Source organism: Myotis yumanensis, unplaced genomic scaffold, assembly GCF_028538775.1.
Source record: "Myotis yumanensis isolate MYYU_CA2020_CCGP unplaced genomic scaffold, mMyoYum1.0.hap1 SCAF_3, whole genome shotgun sequence".
NCBI lineage: Eukaryota > Metazoa > Chordata > Mammalia > Chiroptera > Vespertilionidae > Myotis > Myotis yumanensis.
Genome location: NW_027223754.1, coordinates 174,878,870 through 174,904,560, shown reverse-complemented (window position 1 = coordinate 174,904,560; position 25,691 = coordinate 174,878,870). Strand labels below are relative to the sequence as shown.

General features: G+C 40.0%; 1 protein-coding gene across 1 annotated transcript in view; it reads right to left on the bottom strand.

Annotated features, from left to right (window-relative positions):
- Window positions 1-25,691, bottom strand: part of PKP2 (plakophilin 2) — an 83,292-nt gene that overhangs the window by 6,879 nt on the left and 50,722 nt on the right. The window contains exons 7-11 of the mRNA XM_070410453.1: window positions 13,426-13,543; window positions 12,189-12,353; window positions 10,977-11,150; window positions 5,276-5,429; window positions 801-990 (exon numbers count right to left, since the gene is read on the bottom strand). Coding sequence (XP_070266554.1) covers window positions 801-990; window positions 5,276-5,429; window positions 10,977-11,150; window positions 12,189-12,353; window positions 13,426-13,543 — 801 coding nt within the window. The remainder of the gene's footprint in view (window positions 1-800; window positions 991-5,275; window positions 5,430-10,976; window positions 11,151-12,188; window positions 12,354-13,425; window positions 13,544-25,691) is intronic.

Genomic DNA, 25,691 nt, shown 5'->3' with positions numbered 1-25,691 from the left:
CACTGACCACCAGGGGGCAGCTCCTGCACTGAGCGTCTGCCCCCTGGTGGTCATTGCATCGTCATATTGACCAGCCGGTTGACCGGTGGTCCGGTTGTAACGGTCACTTAGGCTTTTATATATATAGTTATTTTAAATCCTTATCCGAGGATATGTTTTTATTGAATTTTTAGAGAGAGAGAGAAAGGGAAAGAGAAACATCGCTGTGAGAGAGAAACATTGACTGGCGGCCTCCCATACTTGCCCCAACAGGGGATTGACTCCACAATCCAGGTATGTGCCTTGGCTGAGAATCGAACTCACAACCTTTTGGTGTATGTTCCAACCGAGCCACCGGCCAGGGCTCTTCCTTCATTTTTAAATGGGGAAAATTCAAAGATAGAAATGGGGATGTGGGATGATGTATATGCATTAGACTTCTCTGCTCAAAACGGAACAAGAAGTGGAAGAGATGTGACAAAGAAAACTGGAAGAGGAAGAATGTATTATGCTGCCTCCCACTTGTGTTATCACTACTTCTTCTTAGCTACCTGGGCCAACATGGGCTCCACAGATTTCAGGAAGGGCATTCCCTGCCCATAGTCCTCCCACTCTGCCTACATTCTGTTGTTCTTAAATCACAGCTGACGTTCTGGGAAACAAATTAATTCATCAGGTCAATAAAATGCTGGAAGCTCTGGAGTTTGACCACCTCTGAATGTTGCCCATGGTCCACAGTGACAATGTTTACAACTAGATTTACACACGGGAGTGGTGGTGGGAAAGGGGAGACAGCCGATGGGCAGATGCTAAAGACTTACGTATCGCCTGCGCTGATAGTCATAATTTTCTGCAGGCCCCCAGTGTTTAGAAGGTCCCGGGCATTCTGGTAACTGTTCTGGGTTAAGTTGTTCAATGTGTAACAGGCAGAGGCTGTAGTTTCAATGAGAAGCTCGGTACTTGGAACTGTGTCAGGAATTATGGAAACCAAATCAGGTAGAGTTTCTTTGGCTACAAAATGAAAGAAAAAGAACACTTGTTTAAAAAGACTGTTTTTTAATCTCAAGATCCCAGTAAGTTTTGGGTAAAGAACATTTTAAAGAGAAAATACAGCATATGGAAAGATGTAACCTCTCTAATATTGGAGTTTTGAAAGGATTTTTAAAAAGATGATGCTGTTTGCTCAATACACTGGAAATCTTTTCAGAAAGGAATTTGATAGAAATAGCAAGAAATTTAAAAATTTTCACATTCTTTGTTTGACTCAGTAATTCCACTTCTAGGAATTCAAACTAAAGATATCACTTTAAAAATAGAAAAAGCTTTATGTAGAAATCTTTATTATAGCATTATGTATAAATGAAAAATTATAATAAGTCTAATAGAATATAATACATCTGCAAAGAATTTTATGTAAAATATATCTATGAAGCACACAAATAATAAGAAAATACTTATATTAATATTCTATATAAAAATCTATACTTATTTATATAAAGAATACATAATTTTATAACATTAGGAAACAAAATACACATAAGAAATCTTAGAAGCAATACATTAAAATATTAATAGTTGTTTTTCTATAACAGTATTGATGGTGACCTAAGTATATTTAAAAAGATTATCTGCCCAAAGTTTCTTTAATACACAAATAATACTATCATTTTAAAAAGATAGACTATTTTAAATTTATTTTTCACTAACTATGCAAGTTCTTGGTAGCAGGGTTTTAGTTTGGCTTCTTTTGTAGAAACAAGAGCAGTAGTAATGGTTGATGATTTCATTATAACTTGCCCTATGGTATATATTTTGGACAGTATGAATTTGTACTTGATTTTTTGCAATAATTATTTTCACAGATGCTTTCTCTTTTTCTCTAACTAGATTGGACTCTCCTTAAAAGATATGGAAGGGGAGGGTAGGAAGAGATCAACCAGTAAAAGCATATGCATATATGCATAACCCATAGTCATAGACAATAGGGTGGTGAAGGCCTTGGGGGGGCAAAGGGAGAGAAGGCAATGGGGGGAAAAAGGTCATATGTAATACTTTCAACAATAAAGATTTATTTAAAAAAAAGATATGGAACATATTTCTCTTGCTTTTGTAGCTCCTCAGAGCTCTTTAATACAGTGTTGTGTTTATTGTAGTTTAAAACAAATACTTCTGCTTAATTTTATTATTTTTCATCTGAGTTTATGTGGCACCTTGAACTGTACTTCTCTCTCTATGAGTCTACATTGTGATCAGTTACATGAATTCCAGATGTGGCTCCGGGTCCCTTGACGGCAGTCATAGTATTCGTTTGCGGATGTCTATCTTCGACTGCCATGCCTATAACAGAGACCTTCGATAAAAGGAACTGAACAATGTCATCCTTTGATGACACCTGGGCCCCACTGACAGGAAAGGCATACCTTCTACTCAAAGGCCGGAACACTTCCTTTTTGACTGTGTTTCAGCATCGCAGCAGAGTGTGAAGGGCTTAGATCTCATCCTCCGAGGCCACACCTCTTTAGTTTCAATCCTGTCTCTGCCACTTAATGGCTGTGTGGTCTGGGTAAGCTACTTAACCTCTCTATGCTTGGTTTTCCCTAATTTGTAAAGTGGGTGTGTAATAATAGTATTTACTTCACAGGGTTGTTTTGAGGGACTAAATAAGTTCACATGTGTTACTGCATCATAATACCCTGTGCCTAGTAAGCTCTCAACACAGATGAGTTACTATGAGAAGGTTTCCTCTTTTTAATAAGTTACACCACAGAACTAAAGGCCTTGAGAACATGAAATTTCCTTCCACTGAATTTAGGTTGAAAACATAAAAGTAAGTCTGTGACAATCACAACAGAAAATGCTCAATCTCTCTGTAAGGTGCGGTGGTGGCTGCTGAGACCGGGGCTGCCCACAGTGAGAACAATCACTGATGAGTGACCCCCACCTTTCACCCTCACCACCACCAGCAAGTCCACTTCTGTAGATCAATTTTAAGGTGGAAAGGTAGGGTCATGTCTAAGGAGTGAGAATTAGAGAAGATAGAGTCTTTAACACTTTGTATCATGTTTGTTTTCCTTAGAAAATATAACTGTTTACATGACAAAGCGTAACACTACAATATAGAAAGGGTCTCTCTGTATTTCTCTTCCTCTCTTATTATAATACAAGAATAAATTTTTTTGTGTACTCACAACTGTAAACCTATTTTGCCCCACCCTGTGTTCTCTCTCTCTCTCTCTCTCTCACACACACACACACACACACACACACACACACAGTGGGCCTCCATAAATACATTCATTCATTCACTTTGGGACAATTAAAATTGGATCTTTAATAGTGAAATCTAAAATTAAAGGCCTTATCATGATATAGGAAGGTTATAGCTTAATGTCATATAGTTGAGGGAGATTTTATGTACAGACAGTCCTTGGGTTACGTCGGACTCGACGTGCGTCGTTTCGTGGTTACATCGCCATCTCTCATTTATTTATGGAAAAAAAAAAAAGTTCTGTCATTTCAACGTATGTACATATGTGCTTTATGTTTTTTATTATTTATTTGCCACAAGTAAAGGTCAGGAGTTGTTATCTTTCTTTTAAATTTTTTTTAGTTTCACTTCATTACTGCTGTGTATGTGCTCCATGGGAGTGACATAGGTGCTTATGTAGGTGGGTTCCAACTTAACGGCGAAAATCACCTTATGTCGCACTGTAGGAACGGATCTCCGACGTAACCCAGGACCTACTGTAATGGCTAAAAACCCAAGCCAAGGCATGGATGTTTGAAAATTCTGCAACAAGGAATGAATGTGAATTGAGATCCTAGAGAAGTGTCCAAATACTTCCTGTTGCTTGCACATATTGTACACTGTTACCTGATCCTGGGAAAACACTGTTAGGTAGCGATTACTAATCTCTCCCTGTTTGGAGCAGTTAAATGACCAGTCACGGTGACCTTGGTGGCACTGCAGGATGCAGGTCCATGTCCTCTGCAGGAGGCCTATTACTCCGTCACCGCACGAAGTTGTCTATTACATTTATTTCTTTAAATCTAAATAACGTGATGATTGCATTCTGGGCCAACACATGGAAAGTCTTACCTGGCCTTGAAGTCTCTCATGAGAAACACAAAACATGCATTTCAAAGTGATTTCATTTATTCCTGGCTATTAATACTCTGAACCAAGACAGGTCCTTTGACTCAAATTATACATTTGACATAAAGCCAATTTAAAATTTAAAAACTGTATTTATCTTGCTGAAGCCTCATCTCACTATTGCCCTTAACATGCGGGGCGGTTTATTAGTGGAATCATCTTCCATAAACTGTGGAGCTACCGCTTCATCTGCCCACAGTTAGAGGACGTGCGCCGAGACCTGCAGCACTTCTGCCTGGAAGGCACATGCATAATGTGTAGAGTGCAGTTATTTCATCAGCCAAGTTTTAAAGATGGAGTCAACGTTTTATTTGGGAAAAGAAAAAAAGTCAAAGGATTATACACCCAATTGAAGCGGAGCACAAAAGCCCACAGGAGACAATGGGAACACTCCCATAATGCTGAAAGTGCCGATGGCAAAGTTTCTTTTAGATCCACCGAAAAATTTCCAGGCTCGTTATATTTATAATGGGCATGAAACCACCTGTCCAGTGTTGGGCTGCCTCCTGCCTTTGGAAATGACATTATTAAAACATAACCACAGACTTCAGTATCTCTCATGCTGTGTGTGTGTGTGTGTGTGTGTGTATGTGTGTAATTTTAGAATAATCCACTCCATTAAATTAACCCACAAAAATTTGTTTATAATTTTAGTGAAATGACTACTTTATAGAGCATTAGGAAGCATACTTAATTTTGACATTATCTTCCCATTATGTCATTTTATAGTTTTTTTACTTGATTCACAGTTATCAGACTTTTCTAAGTATTAAGCAAGTAAATAAAAGATTGTTATGTGATAGTGTAACATAGTTATCATCCTTGTCAATACAGACATTCATAAAAAGGAGCAAATATGTTTCATTGTATTTATTCTAACACCATCCATGCTGAATCTTCTGCAGTAATTAAAATGAACAAACAGAGATGCTGGATATGAAGAAAAATCCTTGTGGAGACCCAGTTAGAAAGCCTACCCTTGATGCCTTGGTGCACAAAAGTCAGGTCTAGTTATCACATTTTGCTCTTTATTCACATTTTCAGCCCATCGTTGTAAAAAGAATGCGATAAGGACAATGTTTTATTGCATTTGTATTTCCAACACGGTCACACTACATGCAGCCATTCTTACTGACTCACCAATTTCATTGCACAGGGAAAGGTTCCGAGACAGATTCCTCAGCAGGGAGACTGCGGTCTTTTTCACACTTGGGTCACCAATGTGCAGCATCTTCCGGGTGTGCTGCAGGCCGTTTTCCTTCTGGACCACGGTCTGCGCTACTGACATCGGCATCTGTTTCGTGGGACACATCCTATAAATACTATTGCATTTGACTTCACAATAATGCTGTTTCTGTCGATGGCTAGAGAATGAGCAAGACGTTTTCAAAACTAAAACTGGGACTAAATCAGCCTAAACATACGTCCTTACTAGGGTTTCAATCGAATTACTGGGTAAAAACAGTTTATGCAGTGTTTTTTAATATAGCACTGGGTTTGGTTAGCTACTCTAATTTTTGCTTCTGTTTATAAATAAAATGGGCCTGTCTTTGCCTTTCCTTTCTGTTGATCAGTCCACTCTTTATTCACAGTTTCAGTTCATCACTGTGAAATGAACATGATAAAGACAATGTTTTGGTATCACAGTTGTAGAATCAAAGTTACATTTATTGGTTGTTGGCTTAGTCATCTTTTCTGTTTTGTCTTGTTCAAATTTTGGCATTTTACATATTTTAATAAAGTTATTCGTTTCCAAAAACAAACAAACCAGTTTATTATGAAAGAGACACTGGGCTTTTAAAAAAAGAAATGCATTGCTAGTTAGACTATTTGTAAGTCTATGCTCTGTGTCAGAGGCTCATGTGCTAGTTGTAGGTCCAGGTCCTCTAGAGGCAAATCTCTAGAATTAGCTGGTCGCCTACTTTCACAGGGCATCTGAGTTCCCATAGGCTCTTCCTAGCACCAGCAAACCTCCAACAATACCAAGGCCTTAGCTTGTGTGTCGGCAACTTTATAGAGTTCTATTTGAAACTAATTTGAGGTCACCATGCCAGAAATTTCTGCAATTCATGACCATTCTTCAGGGTGTATCTTCTCTGTTTATCTTATTCAAACACAGCTTGCTCCCCTCCCCGCCCCGCTACAGATTGCTGTCCTTACATTCTCCATGGTATCTTTTAGAACAGGGGCTCTTAATATAGGGCCCAATATAGATTTCAGGAGGGGACAGGTGGCCCTTAAGACTACTCTTGTGTTTATCTTTCTCAGGGAAAGGGTCCATAACTTTTATTAGATACTCAGTCTCCTTGACTCAAAAAAGTTCAATAACCACTATTTTAGAATGTTTGTTTTATTGTAAACATTTTATCTTTCATTAAGTCACAAAACTTTCCATTAGACTATTTGCTCTCCTCTGAGAAGAATCCTCCCCTGTAGCTGTCAAGACAGGAGGCAATTTATTCTGTACAACCTCCATGTTTTGGGCATGGAGGTGGGCTTAGGATTCCTCTCTCTTCCCAATGGCTCGTCTAGATATTTGTCTCCCCTCATATGCAAAACTCTGCTCTCCTGAGTCGCTGCCATCCAGCTCTGTCACCCACACAGCATTTGCTTTGTCATCTCAAGACCTATCGGTCCTTTCCCAACATCCACTGGGGGCTTTAGAGCCTACCTCACAGTTCCTAGGCTTTCTAAAGGTCAGTTAGGAACTCAAGGTTTATGGAGTGGATTTTTTTTTTGGAATTATGTATAATGGCTTGCTTCTCATGTTTTTCTATTCAGTGATTCTTTTTAGAAATTACAAAACCAAGTATTTTTTTAATTACACCATCTAAGCATAACAAAGTTAGGAAAATAATCAGAAAAGATATTCATGCCCTAACCTGTTTGGCTCAGTGGATAGAGCGTCAGCTTGCGGACTCAAGGGTCCCAGGTTCGATTCCGGTCAAGGGCAGCTCATCAATGTTTCTCTCTCATGGATGTTTCTAACTCTCTATCCCTCTCCCTTCCTCTTGGTAAAAAATCAATAAAAAAATATATTTTTATTGATTTCAGAGAGGATAGGAGAGGGAGAGAAAGTTAGAAACATCAATGATGAGAGAGAATCATTGATCGGCCGCCCCCTGCACACCTCCCACTGGGGATTGAACCCACAGCCCTGCCATGTGCCCTTGACCGGAATCGAACCTAGGACCCTTCAATCCACAGTCCAATACTCTATCCACTGAGCCAAACCAGCTAGGGTTATATTTTTTTTTTTAAAAAAGAAAAGATATTCATAAAAGTAAAAGTGTTAATAAAAAGCATCTCCTAACTTGCAAAAACAGAGTCCTTATAACACTGTCCCATGTTGCTAATAATTTCTCCTATAAATCTCCAGGCAAGTTCGATTCTCATAACCTTGATTCTGGATTAATACCAGTTCACTGTAGGCCTCCTTCCAGGGGACCGGACTGGTCAGGGATTACACCAATAAGGGCAGTTATGAAGATATCTCTGTTGCTTGGATTCCATGAGAGATCTTGGATTGCAAGAGGCTAAAATCCAAGCTTAAAGGGTTTGCTCAGTTAGTCATCCTTAGAGCATAACAAACTTAAACACACACACACACACACACACACACACACAGTGCAATTTAATTTCTGACATTTTCTTAAAAAAAAAATCTTTGTTGAAAGTATTATATATGTCCCTCTACCCTCCGCCCCTTCCATTGAGCTCTTCTAGCCCACCCCCAGCCCCAGGCCTTTACCACCCGGTTGTCAGTGACCATGGGTTATGCATATATGCATACAAGTTCTTTGGTTAATCTCTTCCCACCTACCCACCCTCCTCTGCCTTCCCTCTGAGGTTCCACAGTCTGTCCATGCTTCTATGTCTCTGGATCTATTTTGTTCATCAGTTTATTTTATTTATTAGATTTCACAAATGAGTGAGATCATGTGATACTTATCTTTCTCTGACTGGCTTATTTTGCTTAGCATAATACTCTCCATTGACATTTTCTTGTAAGTTGGCTGGTGGTTAATAAGAAGGCTTCTGTGGTTTGGGAAAGGATAGTAGTTTTGGGAAACTCAGCATGGAAAAACGAGAAGGTAAGATAATAAATTAATATTCCTGTGTCATTCAGGTCTCTGATAGTTTCCCATTTCTATTTGCACACAAGTACATTTTACAGAAAATAAATAAGATCGAAAGTTTATTCATACATATTCTTAACCACAGTGCTAAGATAAATGTTGGTTTTAGTACTGAACAATTTGATTCAGAGCAGAGCAAGCTTCTGTGTAAACTCATTAAAGAATGAATATGATTTCTCAAATAAAGAATAAATAATATTTTTGTTATCTCTAAGATGCTTTTCCCTATAAGGATGGATACTTGGCACCTGGCCATACCATGAATTATTCTGAGGGGGTTTATTCTAATCATTTTATGATCAAGGCAAATAATTTTAGTTCAAATTGTTACATATTTATAGAATCCCTGACTGTGTAGCAAGGTGCAAAATATATGGAGGTGGGAATAAACTTTTACTGTTTTATATATTTTTACTTTGCTCATATAAAGTAAGTGAGAAGCAGTTCTTATTGTGTAGTTAAAGTTCTTGGACACCAGAACGCAGATGTCCTTTCCAACTTGATACTGCAGTGGACATCTGTTGTGTTTGTCGGCCCAGCATTCACTATCCCTTTTGGTAACAACACTCTGATTTTCCATTGAGGTGCTACTACTCCTTTACCATTTCAGTCTATTTCAGTGGTAGAAGTGTCAGTGACCCTCCCCTGCTCAAATCCATGCCTCTGAAATTCACATGTGGGCACGTGACCCAGACCTGGCCAATCAAAACATCTCATAGGCTCCTGGCCCTGGTACTGATTCAGAAATGGGTAAGGAAGACTAATTCTCTGAGTTCTTTAAAAAAAAAAATACACACACACACACACACACACTAGAGGCTGAGCGCACAAAATTTGTGTGTGTGTGTGTGTGTGTGTGTGTGGCGGGGCGGGTGGTGTGTGGTCCCTCAGCCTGGCCTGCACCCTCTCCAATCCAGAACCCCTCTCACAATCTGGGATTGCTGGCTCCTAACTGCTCACCTGCCTGCCTGCCTGATTGCCCCTAACCACCTCTGCCTGCTGGCTTGATGCTCCTAACTGCTCCCCTGCCAACTTGATCTCCCCTAACCACCTCTGCCTGCCATCTTGATCTCTCCCTAACTGCTCCCCTGCTGGCCGGATCCCCCCAACTGCCTTCCCCTGCTGGCCTAATCATCCCCTAACTGCCCCCCCTGCCGGCCTGACCACCCCAAATCACCTCTGCCTAGGCCCCTGCCACCGTGGTTTTGTCCGGAAGGACGCCTAGAAGATGTCTGGAAGATGTCCGGTCTAATTAGCATATTACCCTTTTATTAGTATAGATTTCATTAATTTCAGAGAGGAAGGAAGTGAGAGAGAGATAGGAACATCAATGATGAGAGAGAATCATTGATTGGCTGCCTCCTGCATGCCCCCACACCGAGGATTGAGCCTGCAACCCAGGTATATGCCCTGACTGGGAACCGAAGTGACCTCCTAGTTCAGTGGTTCTCAGCCTTGGCTGCACATTAGAATCACCCGGGAATCTTTTTAAAATCCTAATTTCTGGGACTCATCCTCCGGAAATTCTGTTTCTTTGTTACTAATGTTGTGGCCTCACCCCATAACAAAAACTGAATTTCTGGAGGATGAGGCCCAGAAATCAGGATTTTAAAAAGATTCCCAAGTGATTCTAATGTGCAGCCAACGTTGAGAACCACTGTCCTAGTTCATAGGTCGATGCTCAACCACTGAGCCACGCTGGTCTGAGTTCTTAACACATTGCAGACAGACCATGAGGATTCTCATATTTTCTGTTCTAAGGCTTGTGGCCAATCACGAGAATTCTTTAAAAAGATATTAGCTTGTAAGAACATGTAATGGGTATTTAATTTTAAAGTGTGCCTTTAACATTTATGTAAAACATTTTTTGTACTTGTTCAATAGAAACTTATCTGGCCACTGTGTAAGCTAGCAATAAAACTACTGGTCTGCAATTTGTTAATAGAGCTACTGGGCAAAAGTAATTTCTTTTCTTATGGGGACATAGGGCTGAATAAAATGTAAGCCTGAAATCATTAGTGCTATCTGTGCTACAACATGAGAGAGCTGTTAAGAATTAAACCAACAGCTGTGGCTAGTGTGGCTCAGTTGGTTGCTGGATTGATTCCAGGTCAGGGCACATACCTGGGTTGTAGGCTCTATCCCTGGTAGAGGGTGTGCAGGAGGCAGCTGACTGATGTTTCTCTCTTTCTCTCCCTCTCCCTTCTTCTCTCTCTAAAAAGCAATTAAAAATCTTAAAAAAAAAATGAAACCAACAGAGGGAAATGAAGCCTAGATATAGTCATAACTCCAGTTTCTGGGGCACCTACATTCCACCATGACAGAAGGAAGACCCACCTGGATTTTTCAGTTACGTAAGCCAAGAAATTAATTTTTAAAAATTGTTTTTTAAAACTTAAGTCAGTTTAGGCGGGATTCTGAGACTTGTAACTGAAAGAGCTAAGACAAGTATCAGTATTTATGAGTCCTTCACTCGCAGTGACCTGGCTTGGCAGAAGCTGAACGTCTGGAACCCTGCGACTCTCTGGCAATTCCTGAGAGGCCTTGAACTGGTATTCATCCAGAATCAACAGGACAGAGAACTGTCTTAACTGAAGGGAGAATGTTTTTGTTCTTACCTCACCGTCTCATCTTTAAATCTAATGTAGGTATGTCTATAATGGCATTACTTTACAAAGTAGGAAAACAGGCATGATACTCACTGGGCCACTTCCTGCCGTGAGATTCTGGAGAGCTCCCAAAGATGCTTCCTGGGTGTAGCTTCGGCCACTTTTGGCGATCAAGGACAAATACATCCGGGTCACGATGGAGTGCCACAGCCACTCCACACCTTTGGGGTTGCTCTTTTCTTCGAGCATCGGCATGTCCTGGTATTGCTAACCACACACACGGTAATATCTAGAATTAATGCCTTCCAGGGATTTCTACAATTCCACACCCAAACCAAGAGACTAGGAACACTGACTGGTCTAGAGAGACTCATAATTTGTATAGTAAGAAGCCCCTGAAATGGAAATGCAAATGCAAATATGTATGATTCCCAATCACTTCACTTTTAGCCCATGATGACCATTTCTGCCTAGCAACATCCCATACCCTCAACTTTCCATTTCACTGTGAGAAAGAACTCAGAGCATAAAGCATAGGCTGCCCTAGAACAGTTTCCAGGCTGCTGGTAAACGAAAGCTAAATTAGGCACAAACGCTCTGAAGATAAGAAACACAGGCCTCTTCCCTCCGAGTCCAGTGAAGTGTCCGGGATCACATCAGGATTCTAAATTTACCAGTTGTTCTCCAAGTTCACAAACACCACGACACCCCGAGGAGTAGGAGAGGTCACATTCTTTCAGTGTGAACAGTATTCCTTCCTACAGATTTGCGTTTAGGATGTCCGGAGTTTGTTTTTAGAATGTCCAAATCTGAATATCTGGGCTGTTTTTAAATGTTGAAACTATTTATATACCGTTGGCCATGGTGCATTAAGCCTATTTCCTAAGCAATAGGACATAAAGCAGTACGGTTTTAATGGCTAACAATGCAAATCTAGAGCCGGATTGCCTGGAACTGAATCTCATCCCCTCTATCAATTTGCTGAATAATTCTGGGAAAACTGATTAACCTTTTTGTACCTCTGTTTCCTCTTCAATATATAGGGTATTAATCATACACACATTGTAGGGTTGATGTAAGGATGAAAAATACTCAAAATAATGCCTGACATAAGGGACGAGCAAAAGTAGGTCTACAATTGTTCATATGAAAATTAATTCAATAATTAATAAGTAATAATACAAGAATAAACCCTATGCTTTGTGTACTCACAACTGGAAACCTACTTTTACCAACCCTAGTATACTAAGTACATGGAAATGTACATTCATAACCACTTTTTCTTTCAAAGCCCTCCCAACATACCTCTTTTACTTTCCTGCTTCGATTGCCAAAACACCCAATACTTTTGTTGTTGTCCATCTGGATATTCCGGTTTTGAATATAGTTACTTTGGGAATATTTCTCTGGGAGCTCTGCCTCCAGCTGGTAGGAGAGGTTATGAAGAATGCACACACAGTTCTCTGTGGCCTGAGAAAACACACAAATATTAATCAGATACATATAGACATCCCTTTGCAAGTGTGATATCACAGGACTTATTAGGCTTTAGATCTTACAAGGTTGACTGGATGCTTGGACTATAGGGAACCTGGGGGAATAGAATGAGTATGGCCGGAAAGGCTAAGGCTAGACCAGGGGTCCTCAAACTACGGCCCGTGGGCCACATGCAAATACAAATATTGTATTTTTTCCCGTTTTGTTTTTTTACTTCAAAATAAGATATGTGCAGTGTGCATAGGAATTTGTTCATAGTTTTTTTTTTAAAAACTATAGTCTGGCCCTCCAACGGTCTGAGGGACAGTGAACTGGCCCCCTGTTTAAAAAGTTTGAGGACCCCTGGGCTAGACCATCAATGATCACAAACATAGTGCTAAGGCGCTGAGGCTGAATTTCTTAAAACATTGGCGAGCCCTTCTGGTTTACTTTTTAGAGTAGGTTCAGAATGACTTGGCATTTTATGTATATAACTTAGTAGCCATGTGGAATTGGAAAACAGGAGGAGATGTTGTTTGTAGAGGCCAATCAGGAGCCAATTGCAATAATCAATATGAAAGTTGCACAAACTAGGACCGCAGAGGTAGGCAGCATTAGAGAGGAATGATGAACCAAAAGGCATTTCACAGGAAGAATGGACATGACTTATTGCTGTGGGATGTGAGGAGAGGCAGTGAGACATTACCCATATTTCTGTTTTTATTTGGTGTATGGTGGTGATTATGAAGAAAGATTACACAGAGAAGGAGCAAGTTTGGGAGGAGGGAAGAGATGAATTTAAGTTCATTGCTGAACATGGAGCATTTGGGCTCCTTTCAAATATCTATGCAGAGTTGTTAAAGGGATAGTTGAAATTTAAGTCTGGAAAATAGAAAAAAATCGGGCTTGATATATTTTAATATTTTTAAGTGTGTATGGGAAATCCTCAGCTCAGTAAATGAGTTAAGGAATAAAACTAAACCCAAACTACTACTTCAAGAATACTCTGAAGAGTCTTAGTAAGACAAAATAATTCAACATGTAAGATATTTAACTCTTGCATCACCTTGTCGTCTGGCTGGTAATCTGCAATGGTTCCTCTGACATAATGGACCAGCGAATCAATCAGTCCATCACACCGTCTCATCACTTTCCTCCCATCAGGGCCAGCTGAACTCATGTTTCTATCAGGAAAAACAAACAAACAAAAAGCCATCAGGCATAGGACATGTATCCAATAGGCCTCTGTTTCAAAGCTTTACATGATGCTTCTTCCAAGGGTTTGGAAAACTAGCAAATTTGTCAAAGAGTGTCAGTCTTGCCCTGTGGTCTCCATCAGTTGTTCAGTGGTCATTAAATCTGGACACAGCTTCTAAATATATTCATACTAGAGGCCCAGTGTACAAAATTCATGCACAGGATCGGGGGTGGGGGAGGGTCCCTCAGCCTGGCCTGCACCCTCTCCAATCCGGGACTCCTTGGGGGATGTCCGATATCCCTCTCGCAATCTGAGACTGCTGGCTCCTAACTGCTCACCTGCCTGCCTGCCTGATCGCCCCTAACTGCTCTCCCCTGCCAGCTTGATCACTCCTAACTGCTCTCCCCTGTCGGCCTGATTGCCCCTAAATGCTCTCCCCTGCCGCCCCTAACCGCCTCTGCCTTGGCTCCCGCCACCGTGGCTTTGTCCGGAAGGAGGTCTGGACTAATTAGCATATTACCCTTTTATTAGTATAGATAACATGTCACCATCAATAAAAGTCTCTGCTTCATTCCAAGCACCAAGATCATAGCATATTTACTTAATCTTCACCCATTTTTGAGAGGGTACTAATATGAGGCAAAGATTTTGCAATTAAAAGGACAAATGACAAAATAGACATTGTGTAGTAGGATAGCCAAGTTCCAACTTGCTCTGTGACTTAACTCCAGGTACAAAGAGTTACTTAAATTTATTAGGCCTCAGTTTCCTCATTTATAAAAATAGGGTGTTGGACTCTTATTATTTGGGTTTTTTTTGTAGGTTTCAGTATAAACTGTTATTGACAAATATTAAACCAAATGCACTAAAATGTGATTACTCTATAACTAAAATGGCAGAAAGTCATGAAAAATGCAGGGTTTCACAGTGTGTTTGACCTAAATAAAAAACATGACCTATCAATATCTTTGCACTTAGTCTCTTTCTAATTTTGCTAAGCTATGACACCTTTCTATAAATAGTAACTAAATCCACAAGCAGAGATTGTTTCCTAATAGAGAAATAAAATTTATCAAATATAGGAAAGTAATGCATTTGGGGATCATGTTTCAGATTCAGGTCATGTTTATATTCAGGTATTATTATTACCATGTTCCTTTGGATTAAGTTTTTCTTGTTAGCATTAACCATTAAAAAATACCACCACCCCAAATGTTAACCTCCTTGTCAACAAAAATGGCAAAAGATTAATGCCTTTTGCCAACTTCAGTTGCTAAGAACTATTACTATAAACTTTATCAGACTAGTTCCTTTTACTGGTAGGTAGAATATTCAAAGCACATTGAAGACTTATTTATAATGTCTCAATGTCATTCTGAACATCAAAAGAACCATAATTCTAAGAACTTTTGGGGGTCTTATTTTCTCATTTTAAAAAATAATATATTGCTCTAAGTAATTTCAAAAAGACTTTCTGCTCCCAAATACTACTTTCAATTCATAATGTCAAAGAACAAATGTGTCTGGCATTATGGCAAGAACTAAAGGAAATAACACACAGCACTATGTGTTCTCTGCCCCATGGAGATGACATCTATAGGGTGAAACTGATGATGCCTGACTGTTTTTAACCAACAAAAATGCAATTTCATGATTCAACTTAATAGTTGAGGAGATAAGACTAATACACCTAAAACTAAGGATACTAGCAATTTAATGGTTGCTGAATTGATACAACCAATTTTTTATTTTAACAAAATCCCTTCTGTGACCTCAGTTCTCTTTTGAAATTTCTAATTAAAGATTCACTTCCTTACTTAATTTTCACTGTACCTGAAAACCTCTGACACTTAAAAAAATCCTCATCTGAAGAGAGAGGAAGGGAGGGAGAGGTTTGCGGGGAGAGGAAAGAAACTGGGGATCAAACCCACAATTCAGGTATGTGCCCTGACCAGGAATCAAACCAGCCACTTTTCGGTGCACTGGACAATGTTCACTCCAGTCAGGCAAAACTTTGATATTTGGTACATTAAAAAAGATAACGAGGAGAAACCAAGATGGCGGCATAGGTAAACACCTGAAATTGTGGCCTCCCACAACCACTTCAAAACTACAACTAAAAGACAAAACCGACATCATCCAGAACCACAGGAAGGCTGGCTGAGTGGAAATTCTACAACTAGAAGGAAAGAGAAAAGCACACTGAGACTCAGAGGAGCTGCGGAAGTGCAGAGGTACGGAGGCGCATGCGGCAAGGGCTGGCAACTGAGGACACGGTTGTCTTTTTCAATCGGGAGGGAGTCTCAAGCTCCTGACTGCTCTGAACTCCAGTTCTGGGCGAGTCTCTGGGGAGAAACTGGACAGTCTGGCATCGGCTGGAACTCGAGGGCGGCTTTCTCTCAGAGGTGCTTGCAGCGATTACTGCGGGACACTAAGACCTGGGGCCTCTTAGGGCAGGGCTAAGGATCAGCCATAGTTGTGTGCTCCGCCCTGTTGATTCCCTGAGACCCGCATCCTACCCAAACTGTGGGCAGAGTCTTTTGCATATGAATGGCCTGGCCCTTTGCAATCTAAAATTACCTAACAAACTGCAGCTGGGTCAGAGAGACCCAGAACATGCAAAAGAAGGCCCAAGGCCCCACAGCAGCTTGCATTGCTTCACAGCTGGACCTCATCTGGGCACCTCCAAACCTCAAACAAAGAAGAGGAATCTGCAGATCTCTCTGTAGCTCCTGCTGGGTAGCCTCAGGCAGAGGCTAAATTAGCACCTCCTTAGAGATCCAAGAGCCAGTGTACCCAGTGGTCAGAGTGGGACCATCCAGATTACAACTCCTCAGATCCATAAGGGACACACTCAGGGGGCAGACTTGGTGAGCACCAAAGCCCCACTGAAGCAAGTTTTGCCCCATAAGGGTGTCTCCAGCACTGAAGTTCTCTCACTGTAGACACAGCTGATTCTCACAGCCAATTGGCCTGGAGGTCAATTCCTCCCAGTGATACCAACAACAATCGAGGCTTAACTACAACAAGACTGTGCACAAAGCCCACAAAGAGGTGCACCAAGAGTGTCCACCTCAGGTAATTGGGGAGGCTGAGCCACTGGGCCCTATAGGACACCTAGCACAGAAAGCCACTCTATCAACACAGGGAAGCAGCCAAAATGCAGAGACAAAGAAACAGGTCACAAATGACAGAAAAGGAGGAAAGCAAACTATTCGATATAGAGTTCAAAACCACACTTATAAGGTTTTTCAAAAATTTTCTAAAACTGCCGATAAATTTAGTAAAATCCTCGATAAATCTAGAGAGACCCTCTAGGATATGAAAAAGGACCAACTAGCCCTAACTGGTTTGGCTCAGTGGATAGAGCGTCGGCCTGCGGACTGAAGAGTCCCAGGTTCGAGTCCAGTCAAGGGCATGTACCTTGGTTGCGGGCACATCCCTGGTGGAGGGTGTGCAGGAGGCAGCTGATAAATGTTTCTCTCTCATCGATGTTTCTAATTCTCTATCCCTCTCCCTTTCTCTCTGTAAGAAATCAATAAAATATATTTAAAAAAAAAAGAAAAGAAAAAGGACCATCTAGAAATTAAGCATACACTGACTGAAATAAAGAATAATATACAGAGATCCAACAGCAGACTAGAGGATCGCAAGAATCAAGTCAAAGATTTGAAATACGAAGAAGCAAAAAACACCCAACAGGAAAAGCAAAAAGAATCCAAAAATACGAAGATAGTGTAAGGAGCCTCTGGGACAACTTCAAGCATACCAACATCCGACTTATGGAGGTGCCAGAAGAGAACAAGATATTGAAAACCTATTTGAAGAAATAATGACAGAAAACTTCCCCCACCTGGTGAAAGAAATAGACTTACAAGTCCAGGAAGCGCAGAGAACCCCAAACAAAAGGAATCCAAAGAGGACCACACCAAGACACATCATAATTAAAATGCCAAGAGCAAAAGACAAAGAGAGACTCTTAAAAGCAGCAAGAGAAAGAAAGTCAGTTACCTACAAGGGAGTACCCATACGATTGTCAGCTGATTTCTCAATAAAAACTATGCAGGCCAGAAGGGAGTGACAAGAAATATTCAAAGTGATGAATAGCAAGAACCTACAACCAAGATTACTTTACCCACAAAGCTATCATTCAGAATTGAAGGTCAGATAAAGAGCTTCACAGATAAGAAAAAGCTAAAGGAGTTCATCACTACCAAACCAGTATTATATGAAATGCTGAAAGGTATTCTTTAAGAAGAGGAAGAAGAAGAAAAAAGTAAAGATAAAAATTATGAACAACAAATACATACCTATCAACTGAATCTAAAAATCAAGTGAATAAATAATCTGATGAACAGAATAAACTGGTGAATATAATAGAATCAGGGGCATAGAAAAAGATTGGACTGACAATTCTTGGGGGGAAAGGGGTGCGGGGGGTGCTGGAAGAGACTGGACAAAAATGGTGCACCTATGGATGAAGACAGTGGCGGGGGGGTGGTAAGGGCAGAGGGTGGGGTGGGAACCGGGTGGAGGGGAGCTATGGGGGGGGGGAGAGGAACAACTGTAATAATCTGAATAATAAAGATTTAATAAAAAAAAGATAATGACTGGGTTCATAACCTGTTAATAAAACCATTTTACTGTATTTTTTTTTTTTTCAAGAAATGATCATTTGAACTAAGATCCTCTATCTATTCTCTGAGCCTGTCTCCTTATTTTACACATGGAAAAACTGAGGTCCACAAAGTGTAGGTTACTTTTCTAGGTAACAGCAATAGTGGTCAAGTCAGGATCGGAGAGCTGGTCTTTATTCTGTGCTCTGGGTTGCTCCAGAGTGGAGCAAAGCTCATCTGACATTCATTCAGTCTGGCATTTGCTTAGCAAATACCGTACATCCCCAATTCCAAGACAATGTTATCACGTTTTAAAGCTCCCCTTTGACCTTTTCAACTTCTGGCTTAGAAAAATGGCAGTATTTTAAGAATGCTTTGACAAATCAAAGATCTGTCTTTCTCACTAGCTAAATCCACTACATACCTTACAGAAGGATGGCTTAGCTTTGTTCAACTTCAGGGTGTTTATTTTGGGTGGGAACGGTAATTCAGTTTGGCAGCACTGACAGTTCACATGCACTAACTGTTGTCTTGTAGTTTGGTATTATCCAGACTCTCCTGGCTTGAAACAGGACTTATCAGGGATTCCTGGCAGTTGATACTTTTGCTGACAGAAAGCACATGGAACCCACTGCTTCAGTATTTGGTCCTGCATATCAAAAATAGTTCCTACCTTACTCAACCACCCAGAAATATGAATGATAAGGGTGTATTACTTTATAGCACTACATCCATGAATAGAAGTCACTAGTTAGAAAGGAATTTGCTATTGTACCACCCAATAATTATTAGAAATTAATATATCCATTGTAAAGTATTATTTTCAACAGCTAATACTTCAGTTTGTGGGAATCAGAGAATTAACATGGCTAATCTTAGGCAGAATTGATCTTTTTACAGTGTATCTCCTGAATCCTGAGAAATATTTACCTATAACTTTTTCCTATGTATAGCCAAATAGAGGTTTAATATGGAAAAATATCTCAAAACTATAAATAAAATATATCAAAACAATTATCTTGTTGAAAAGTAAAAGAGAATGAACATACAGAGTAGTTACTCACTAAAAATTGATTATTAGATTTACCAATGAATATACTGGATATGTTTAATTTAGTGTCTATTGTTAAATTTGATTAAACAATGAGTTTATTTTCGGCAGGTATAATCCAACAGAAGTCTGGGTAAATATATGAGTACCTTGTAGGAAACTAAAACTGTATACTACTGTATACTAAAGTTAAAATTTAAAAACCAGGTCCTAGACTGGGGGTAGCAGGCTGCCCACCCCCTCAGAAGGGGGAAGTGGAGAAGATAAAACAACTCTTCACATAAAGGCAGGGTTATTTTGGAGGTCTGCACCTCCACCGGGCCTGAATGAGAGGATGCAGCAGGAACTGTAATCTGTGTTTGAAATTAAGAATTTTTTCTGGTAATATGACTTGTAAGGGGTGAGAAGAATAGGATCTGAACTCTGTAGGTCTCTGAATAAAACTTCACATAGTTAGGAGGATTCAGGTGTTTTATCTGAAAGCAAATCAGTGATTCATGACTCATCCCTGGACCACTTATCTCACATGTTCCTGAATGTCACAATGAAAAAGAGAGAAAAACAAACAAACACTCTGCATCTTACTGGGATTAAAAGGAAGAATGGTATGTCTTTGTTAAGATGAATGACAGTGTGACTGAACCTTAAATCCATATGGCACACCAAAGAATGGACAACGCCAGATGAGAAAAGCAGCTGCCATTTAGTGTGTGTGCTAGACATTATCCTAGGTACTTTACAAATATCATGACCTGTAACTTTCTTTTTTCTTTTTTAAAAAAATATATTTTATTGATTTTTTACAGAGAGGAAGGGAGAGGAGGGATAGAGAGTTAAAAACATTGATGAGAGAGAAATATTGATCAGCTGCCTCCTGCACACCCCCTACTGGGGATGTGCCCGCAACCAAGGTACATGCCCTTGACCGGAATTGAACCTGGGACCCTTGAGTCCGCAGGCCGACACTCTATCCACTGAGCCAAACTGGTCAGGGCATGACCTATAACTTTCACAAAATTCCTGAAATTAAGGTTTGTAAAACTCTCATTCAGAATCCTGACCTGTGACTCTTGTTTAAAACAGTATTGCCTGCTTCTAACAGGATTGTTACTGGGCCTTCCATAGAAGGGCTGTGTGTGTGTGGCTACAGGCAGGTGTGTTGTCAGTTTGCCAGCACTGAAAGTTCAAGCTCAGGGAATGGTCAACTGGCCTGGGCAAAAGATGTGCTGATATGAAATGTTTGGAGTAAAAGGGTATAATTATTTCCACGACATGAAAATGGCAGACAATAAAGTGTTGGAGTAAATCTTTTCAAGACACTTTTTCAACAAAATAAGTAATTCTAAGAGGCATATATATTTTTAATGGGCCACTTCTACTGATAATAGGTGCAGTTTCATACTAATGCACAATTTACATGCACCTTGTATGCAAGACCTGCTGCCTATGGGACCAGTGTTAAAGTCCTAACCAGCACATTGACACAGTGATCTCCTCAACGGTTTTTAAAAAACTGTGGGTGCATCTTCCTGTTCACCAACCATTATAGGCTTCCTAACACCATGTGTTGTAAATTGTGCGGGTAAGGCCCCCAGTAGTACCAGTCAATTAAGTACTTCCTCAGAGTCCATTCTAAGACCCAATAGGCACTTGATAAGACACTGGTTGATAAGGAGGCATCCTTCTTCCTCTTGTTACTTGAGATTTAGGTCTGGGCTTTTGTTGAACTCTCAGCTGATACATATCAAACAGTTGGGCCTTGTCTGTGATTAACCCAGAGAAAGCTGCAGAGGCAGCCTGTGGTGGCACAGAACAAAAGGGGAGCCTCAGTTGAACTGGCAGAGCAATAGAAGTCTCCGCCCAAAGAAGGGCTTGCCTGTTATTCTGAAGTCAACATCAGATCCTGACGTATCCGCAACATCAGCCAAAGTCAACTGTTATATCTGCAAACAGAAGCAACATTGGGAGATAGAACAAAGCTCTACAACCTACACGTTTTGTTCTTCCAGGACAAGGAACATTAACTGAACAAGGATATGGCAGCATCTATTACACATCAAGAAACCAGAATGCGGAGGAGAAAATCTATCCTTTAGTTCTGCTTTCCTGCATTTTTGGGTCTTCCAAAAGTATTCTGAATAGCCGACGCACCCAGTAATCATCTGGTTGGTAGGCAACAGTCATTTCCTCTTGGTGTAGCAGGCTGTTCAAGATAAAGTGCCAAGTTCCACTTAAAATCAATTATAAACAGCAAATGAATTTCTAAAGCATGCCCAGAAGCCACTGGAACTTGAGTAGACATTCTTGATACCTAAAGGGAAGGTCTAGGGGTGCCAGACTAGAATTGCTGAAGATGCTCAAGACCTAGAGTAGAACATATTCGGCTTCAATATCTTGCACCTCCAAGACAGGGGCAGATTCTAAGCACAAGAAAGACATCAGTGGCTTTATCCAAACATGTCAACTCACTCTTTCTTTCATAATGATTACTTTAAAAATTTTAATAGTAGTTCTGATTATGATGATAGTTTTCAGGGTTTGTTTGTTTTTTTAAAGACTCTCAGTGCCAAAAGATATAGTTAGTAAAACACTACTTTAAATTGTAAGGTATTCGCAGATTTCTTTTTTTTTTTTTAACATGAAGAAGCTTTTAAATATCTCTGACAAAGACATTTTTGGTAATTTCTTTTTCTGTTCAAGACTCAACTCATAAACTGATGAAGAAAGACAAGCAAATACAGTCTTCTTGATGTAATAAAAATTATTCTTCTGTTTTCTTTGTTGATTCTTCTTCCTCCATATTTTCTCTATTTTCTTTAATAATTTACACACTTTGGGGCCTACACTAGACAGTCACTATTTATGGACCGATAGGTAACATTTTTTTGACAAACGGAAATGTCATATCTTTTCTGTGAAGTACAACTGTTTAATCTGGGCCCTCGCCTAACCTGGATTTTACTACTCATTAGGCCAGTATAATATTTAAGAAAAAAGTTTATATTTGCATGAACAAATTGTTTTCCCTATTGCAAAATCTGTATCCCCTTTCAGCGAGTAAGTTCAGCCATGAAAAGTATATAATTCCAAAAGGACCTAAAGAAAGCACCAAGGCCCATTGTACATGCTGCTGTGGGCAGATGCTAATCCTATAAATAAATGATCTGACCCTTGACAAAGACGGTATATCTGACAGTGTTAGTCTTTTTGAAGGATAAATTGCGCATGTTCTCCTATGTAAACACAATTTTGCTGTATCAGCTCCAAGTGGGCAGAACCAGAGTCGTTGCCTCAAGTTCATTAACAAAGCAAACATTTCAACTACAGGGCAGATTCACTCTGCACCACTGCTATATACAGACCAGGGGAACTGAAGCATGCAGAAGTTTTTCTCCAAAGTCGATTGAAAGAATTTAGTGGCACTAACCTAAGTCAACCACAATGCCAGAAATACTACACATGTTGCTAATTCATTGTTGGCTCTCTACCCATTGGGGGAGAGGATACCTGAGTGAACTTGTAGCAATTAAGATATTTGCTGATATTTATGACCTTTTTATGCAGCTAAGGTTCACTCTTCTTAGAATCATACAGCACCTGTCTCAAAATCTTTTTAGAGTAAGCTGGGGTCATAAATAACTCCTCAGCAGACATCTCTTATCGTCAGAAACTGAGAGTATTTGATTACAGGTTCCCTGCAGGTCTTTCTTACATTCTGATTCCTATCTCCTGGTGGCTTTTACATGCATTCTGACAACCTCTACTCTGTAGTTGTCTCCAATGCCATCTCCTCTCTTGGGAAGATCTCCTATTTCATACGCTTCATCCTTTGTACCTTTTCTTTATATGAAATGCAGTACAGAGGTCCACTGGCATAGAACTTTTAAAACGCAGGTACAATGTTCATAATGAGATGTGAACATGTCTGTAACTGGCCTACCTGACCTTGTGAGGTTGCCAGGCTGTGAAGGGAAGAGGTTTTATCCTCATCAGCACAGTCTGTAGACATGTGACTGACATTAATGTATCCCATATGCTAATTAAGAGCTTTGGCTTTGGAGACATGCTTCCTGTATTAAATTTCAGCTTTGTTTCTTACTAGCTGTATGATGATGGGAAAATATCTCAATCTCTCTGAGCCCGTTTCCTCATCTATAAATGGGGAAAATATACTTTACAACGGCTGCTGTGAGGATAAACTGAGAAAATCCTCATAAAGCATTTAGAACAATTTCTAGAACATAATAAATAAATATTAGCCATTATTATAATAAAGAAGATATACAGATGAAATAAGAACAGATATTTTAGTAAGCATATGCTATGGTGCTTAATTTCCCAGATTTTTTTTTTATATTCTCCTCTAAAAGTAGTTCAAGTCGGTAGTTTGGATTGACTGTGTAAATGGGAGTGTATTCAGCTATTACATCTTCCCAAACCACAAAGGTATTTTATTCCTCATTCACAGGGAAGACTATAGGAAGATATTTTTTCCTTTTTCTTGAATTTATTGGGGTGATACTGGAAGAGATTTTTAAGCAACATCTTTCTCTTTAGATTTTTACCATCTCAATATATTTTTCCTGTTGATATAATTATTCTTCTTTACCTAGAATTTATCATATTCCTATCCTCCCCACACTAGATAATATTGGTTACAGAAGAAGATGCTCAGCTCCTTTTTTAAAATTATTAATATATTTTTATTGATTTCAGAGAGGAAGGGGGAGAGAGAGAGAGAGAGAGAGAGAGAGAGAGAGAGAGAGAGAAACATCAAAGATGAGAGAGAATCATTGATTGGCTGCCTCTTGCATGCCCCATACTGGGGATCAAGCCCACAACCTGAGCATGTGTCCTTGACTGGAATCAAACCTGGGACCTTTCAGTATGCAGGCTAACGCTCTATCCTGAACAAAACCTGCTAGGGTCATACTGAACTCCTTAACATGGCCTTCAGGGCCTCCAGAGTCTGGCCTTAGCCTATGTTTCCAACTTCTGTTTGATTACTTCCTATCACAAATTTGATACTTTTGCCCTGGCTGGTTTGGCTCAGTGGTTCGAGCACCAGCCTGGGGACCAAAGGGTCTCAGGTTTGATTCCAAGTCAAGGGCATGTACCTGGGTTACAGGTTCCATCCTTGAGCTCTGGTCAGGGTGCATACAGGAAGCAACAAATCGATGTCTCTCTCTCTCTCTCTCTCTCTCTCTCTCTCTCTACCTCCGCCTCACCCCTCTTCCAACCCTTCCATTCTCTCTAAAAATCAATGGAAAAAAATATCCTCAGGTAAGGATTAACAACAACAACAAAATTTGGCATTCTTGACAGATTCGATTATTCACCATGTATCTTTAATTGCTCACTCATTCATTTATTCTTTTCATTCATATACTTTACATTTGCTTACTATATGCCAGAAACTTGCTAGGTGTTAGTGATTAATGATTTTAAAAATGTGTATGCTTGCCTGCATTTGTCAAGAATGAGCCCAACATGCAAAAGGAAAGGAAACAGATGAGATTCAAAAAAAAAAAGAGTGAGTAGCAGGCATGCTGAATGTCTGTCCCAGCCCTTGAGGCCACGGTTCCTGGTGTAATTCCTTCAATTCCATAATGACTGTCAATATTCAGCCACCTGAGCCCAGGAATCCCAACTTGGCACCAGCCATTTTCAACAGAAAAAAATCCTGACTGACCCACTTGCCACATTAAGAACTCTGCTGTACATGGTAAGGCAAAGGGAACTACAGAGAAATCTTAAAATACAAAATGTTTTAAAATGGATCCAAAGTTTTAAAGACTCAAAAATGCATTTAAAAAGCAGTTCCAGGGACTGTATATAGGAGATGGATTCAAGGGAGACCATTTAAGCACCTCTTATACTGTTGAAGAATTTTGTCCTTAGAGAATTCCTGACTATTGAAATAGTCCAGCAAGGCCCAGCTCACCTGGCGCCTCTGCCTCTTCTTTAGTGTCTTTCTGATCTCACTCAGCTGGCATGAATGGCCCTTTGTTCTGCATTCCTGCGGCACTGTACCTGGACCTCTGACGACACCACAGTGCACCAGAAACCCCTGGAGGGCTTGTTAAAAGTGGATTGCTGGGCCCCACCCTGAGAGCGTCTGATTCCAAGAATTCCAACAAGTTCCAGATGCTACTGGGGGCCCCACTTAGAGAACCACTCCTCTAACACATTTCATGTGGCAGTGTTCTACACCGTTTGCTCATCAGAATCCCCTGCTAGATTAAAAGCTCCTGAAGGACTTTCTAATTTTTCTTTGTAAAACGCTCAAAAGCTAACATACTGTATTACACAAAAGTGGTATCTCATATGCATTACTAACTGTGGAGGTAAGAGAAACATTTTACCATAATAAATTCCCTCAGTTAACAACCACATTCCCTAAAAACTACAACAAAATGAACTCTGTAACCAGAGAAAAGATTGAAAAGCAGAATACATCTTGACTT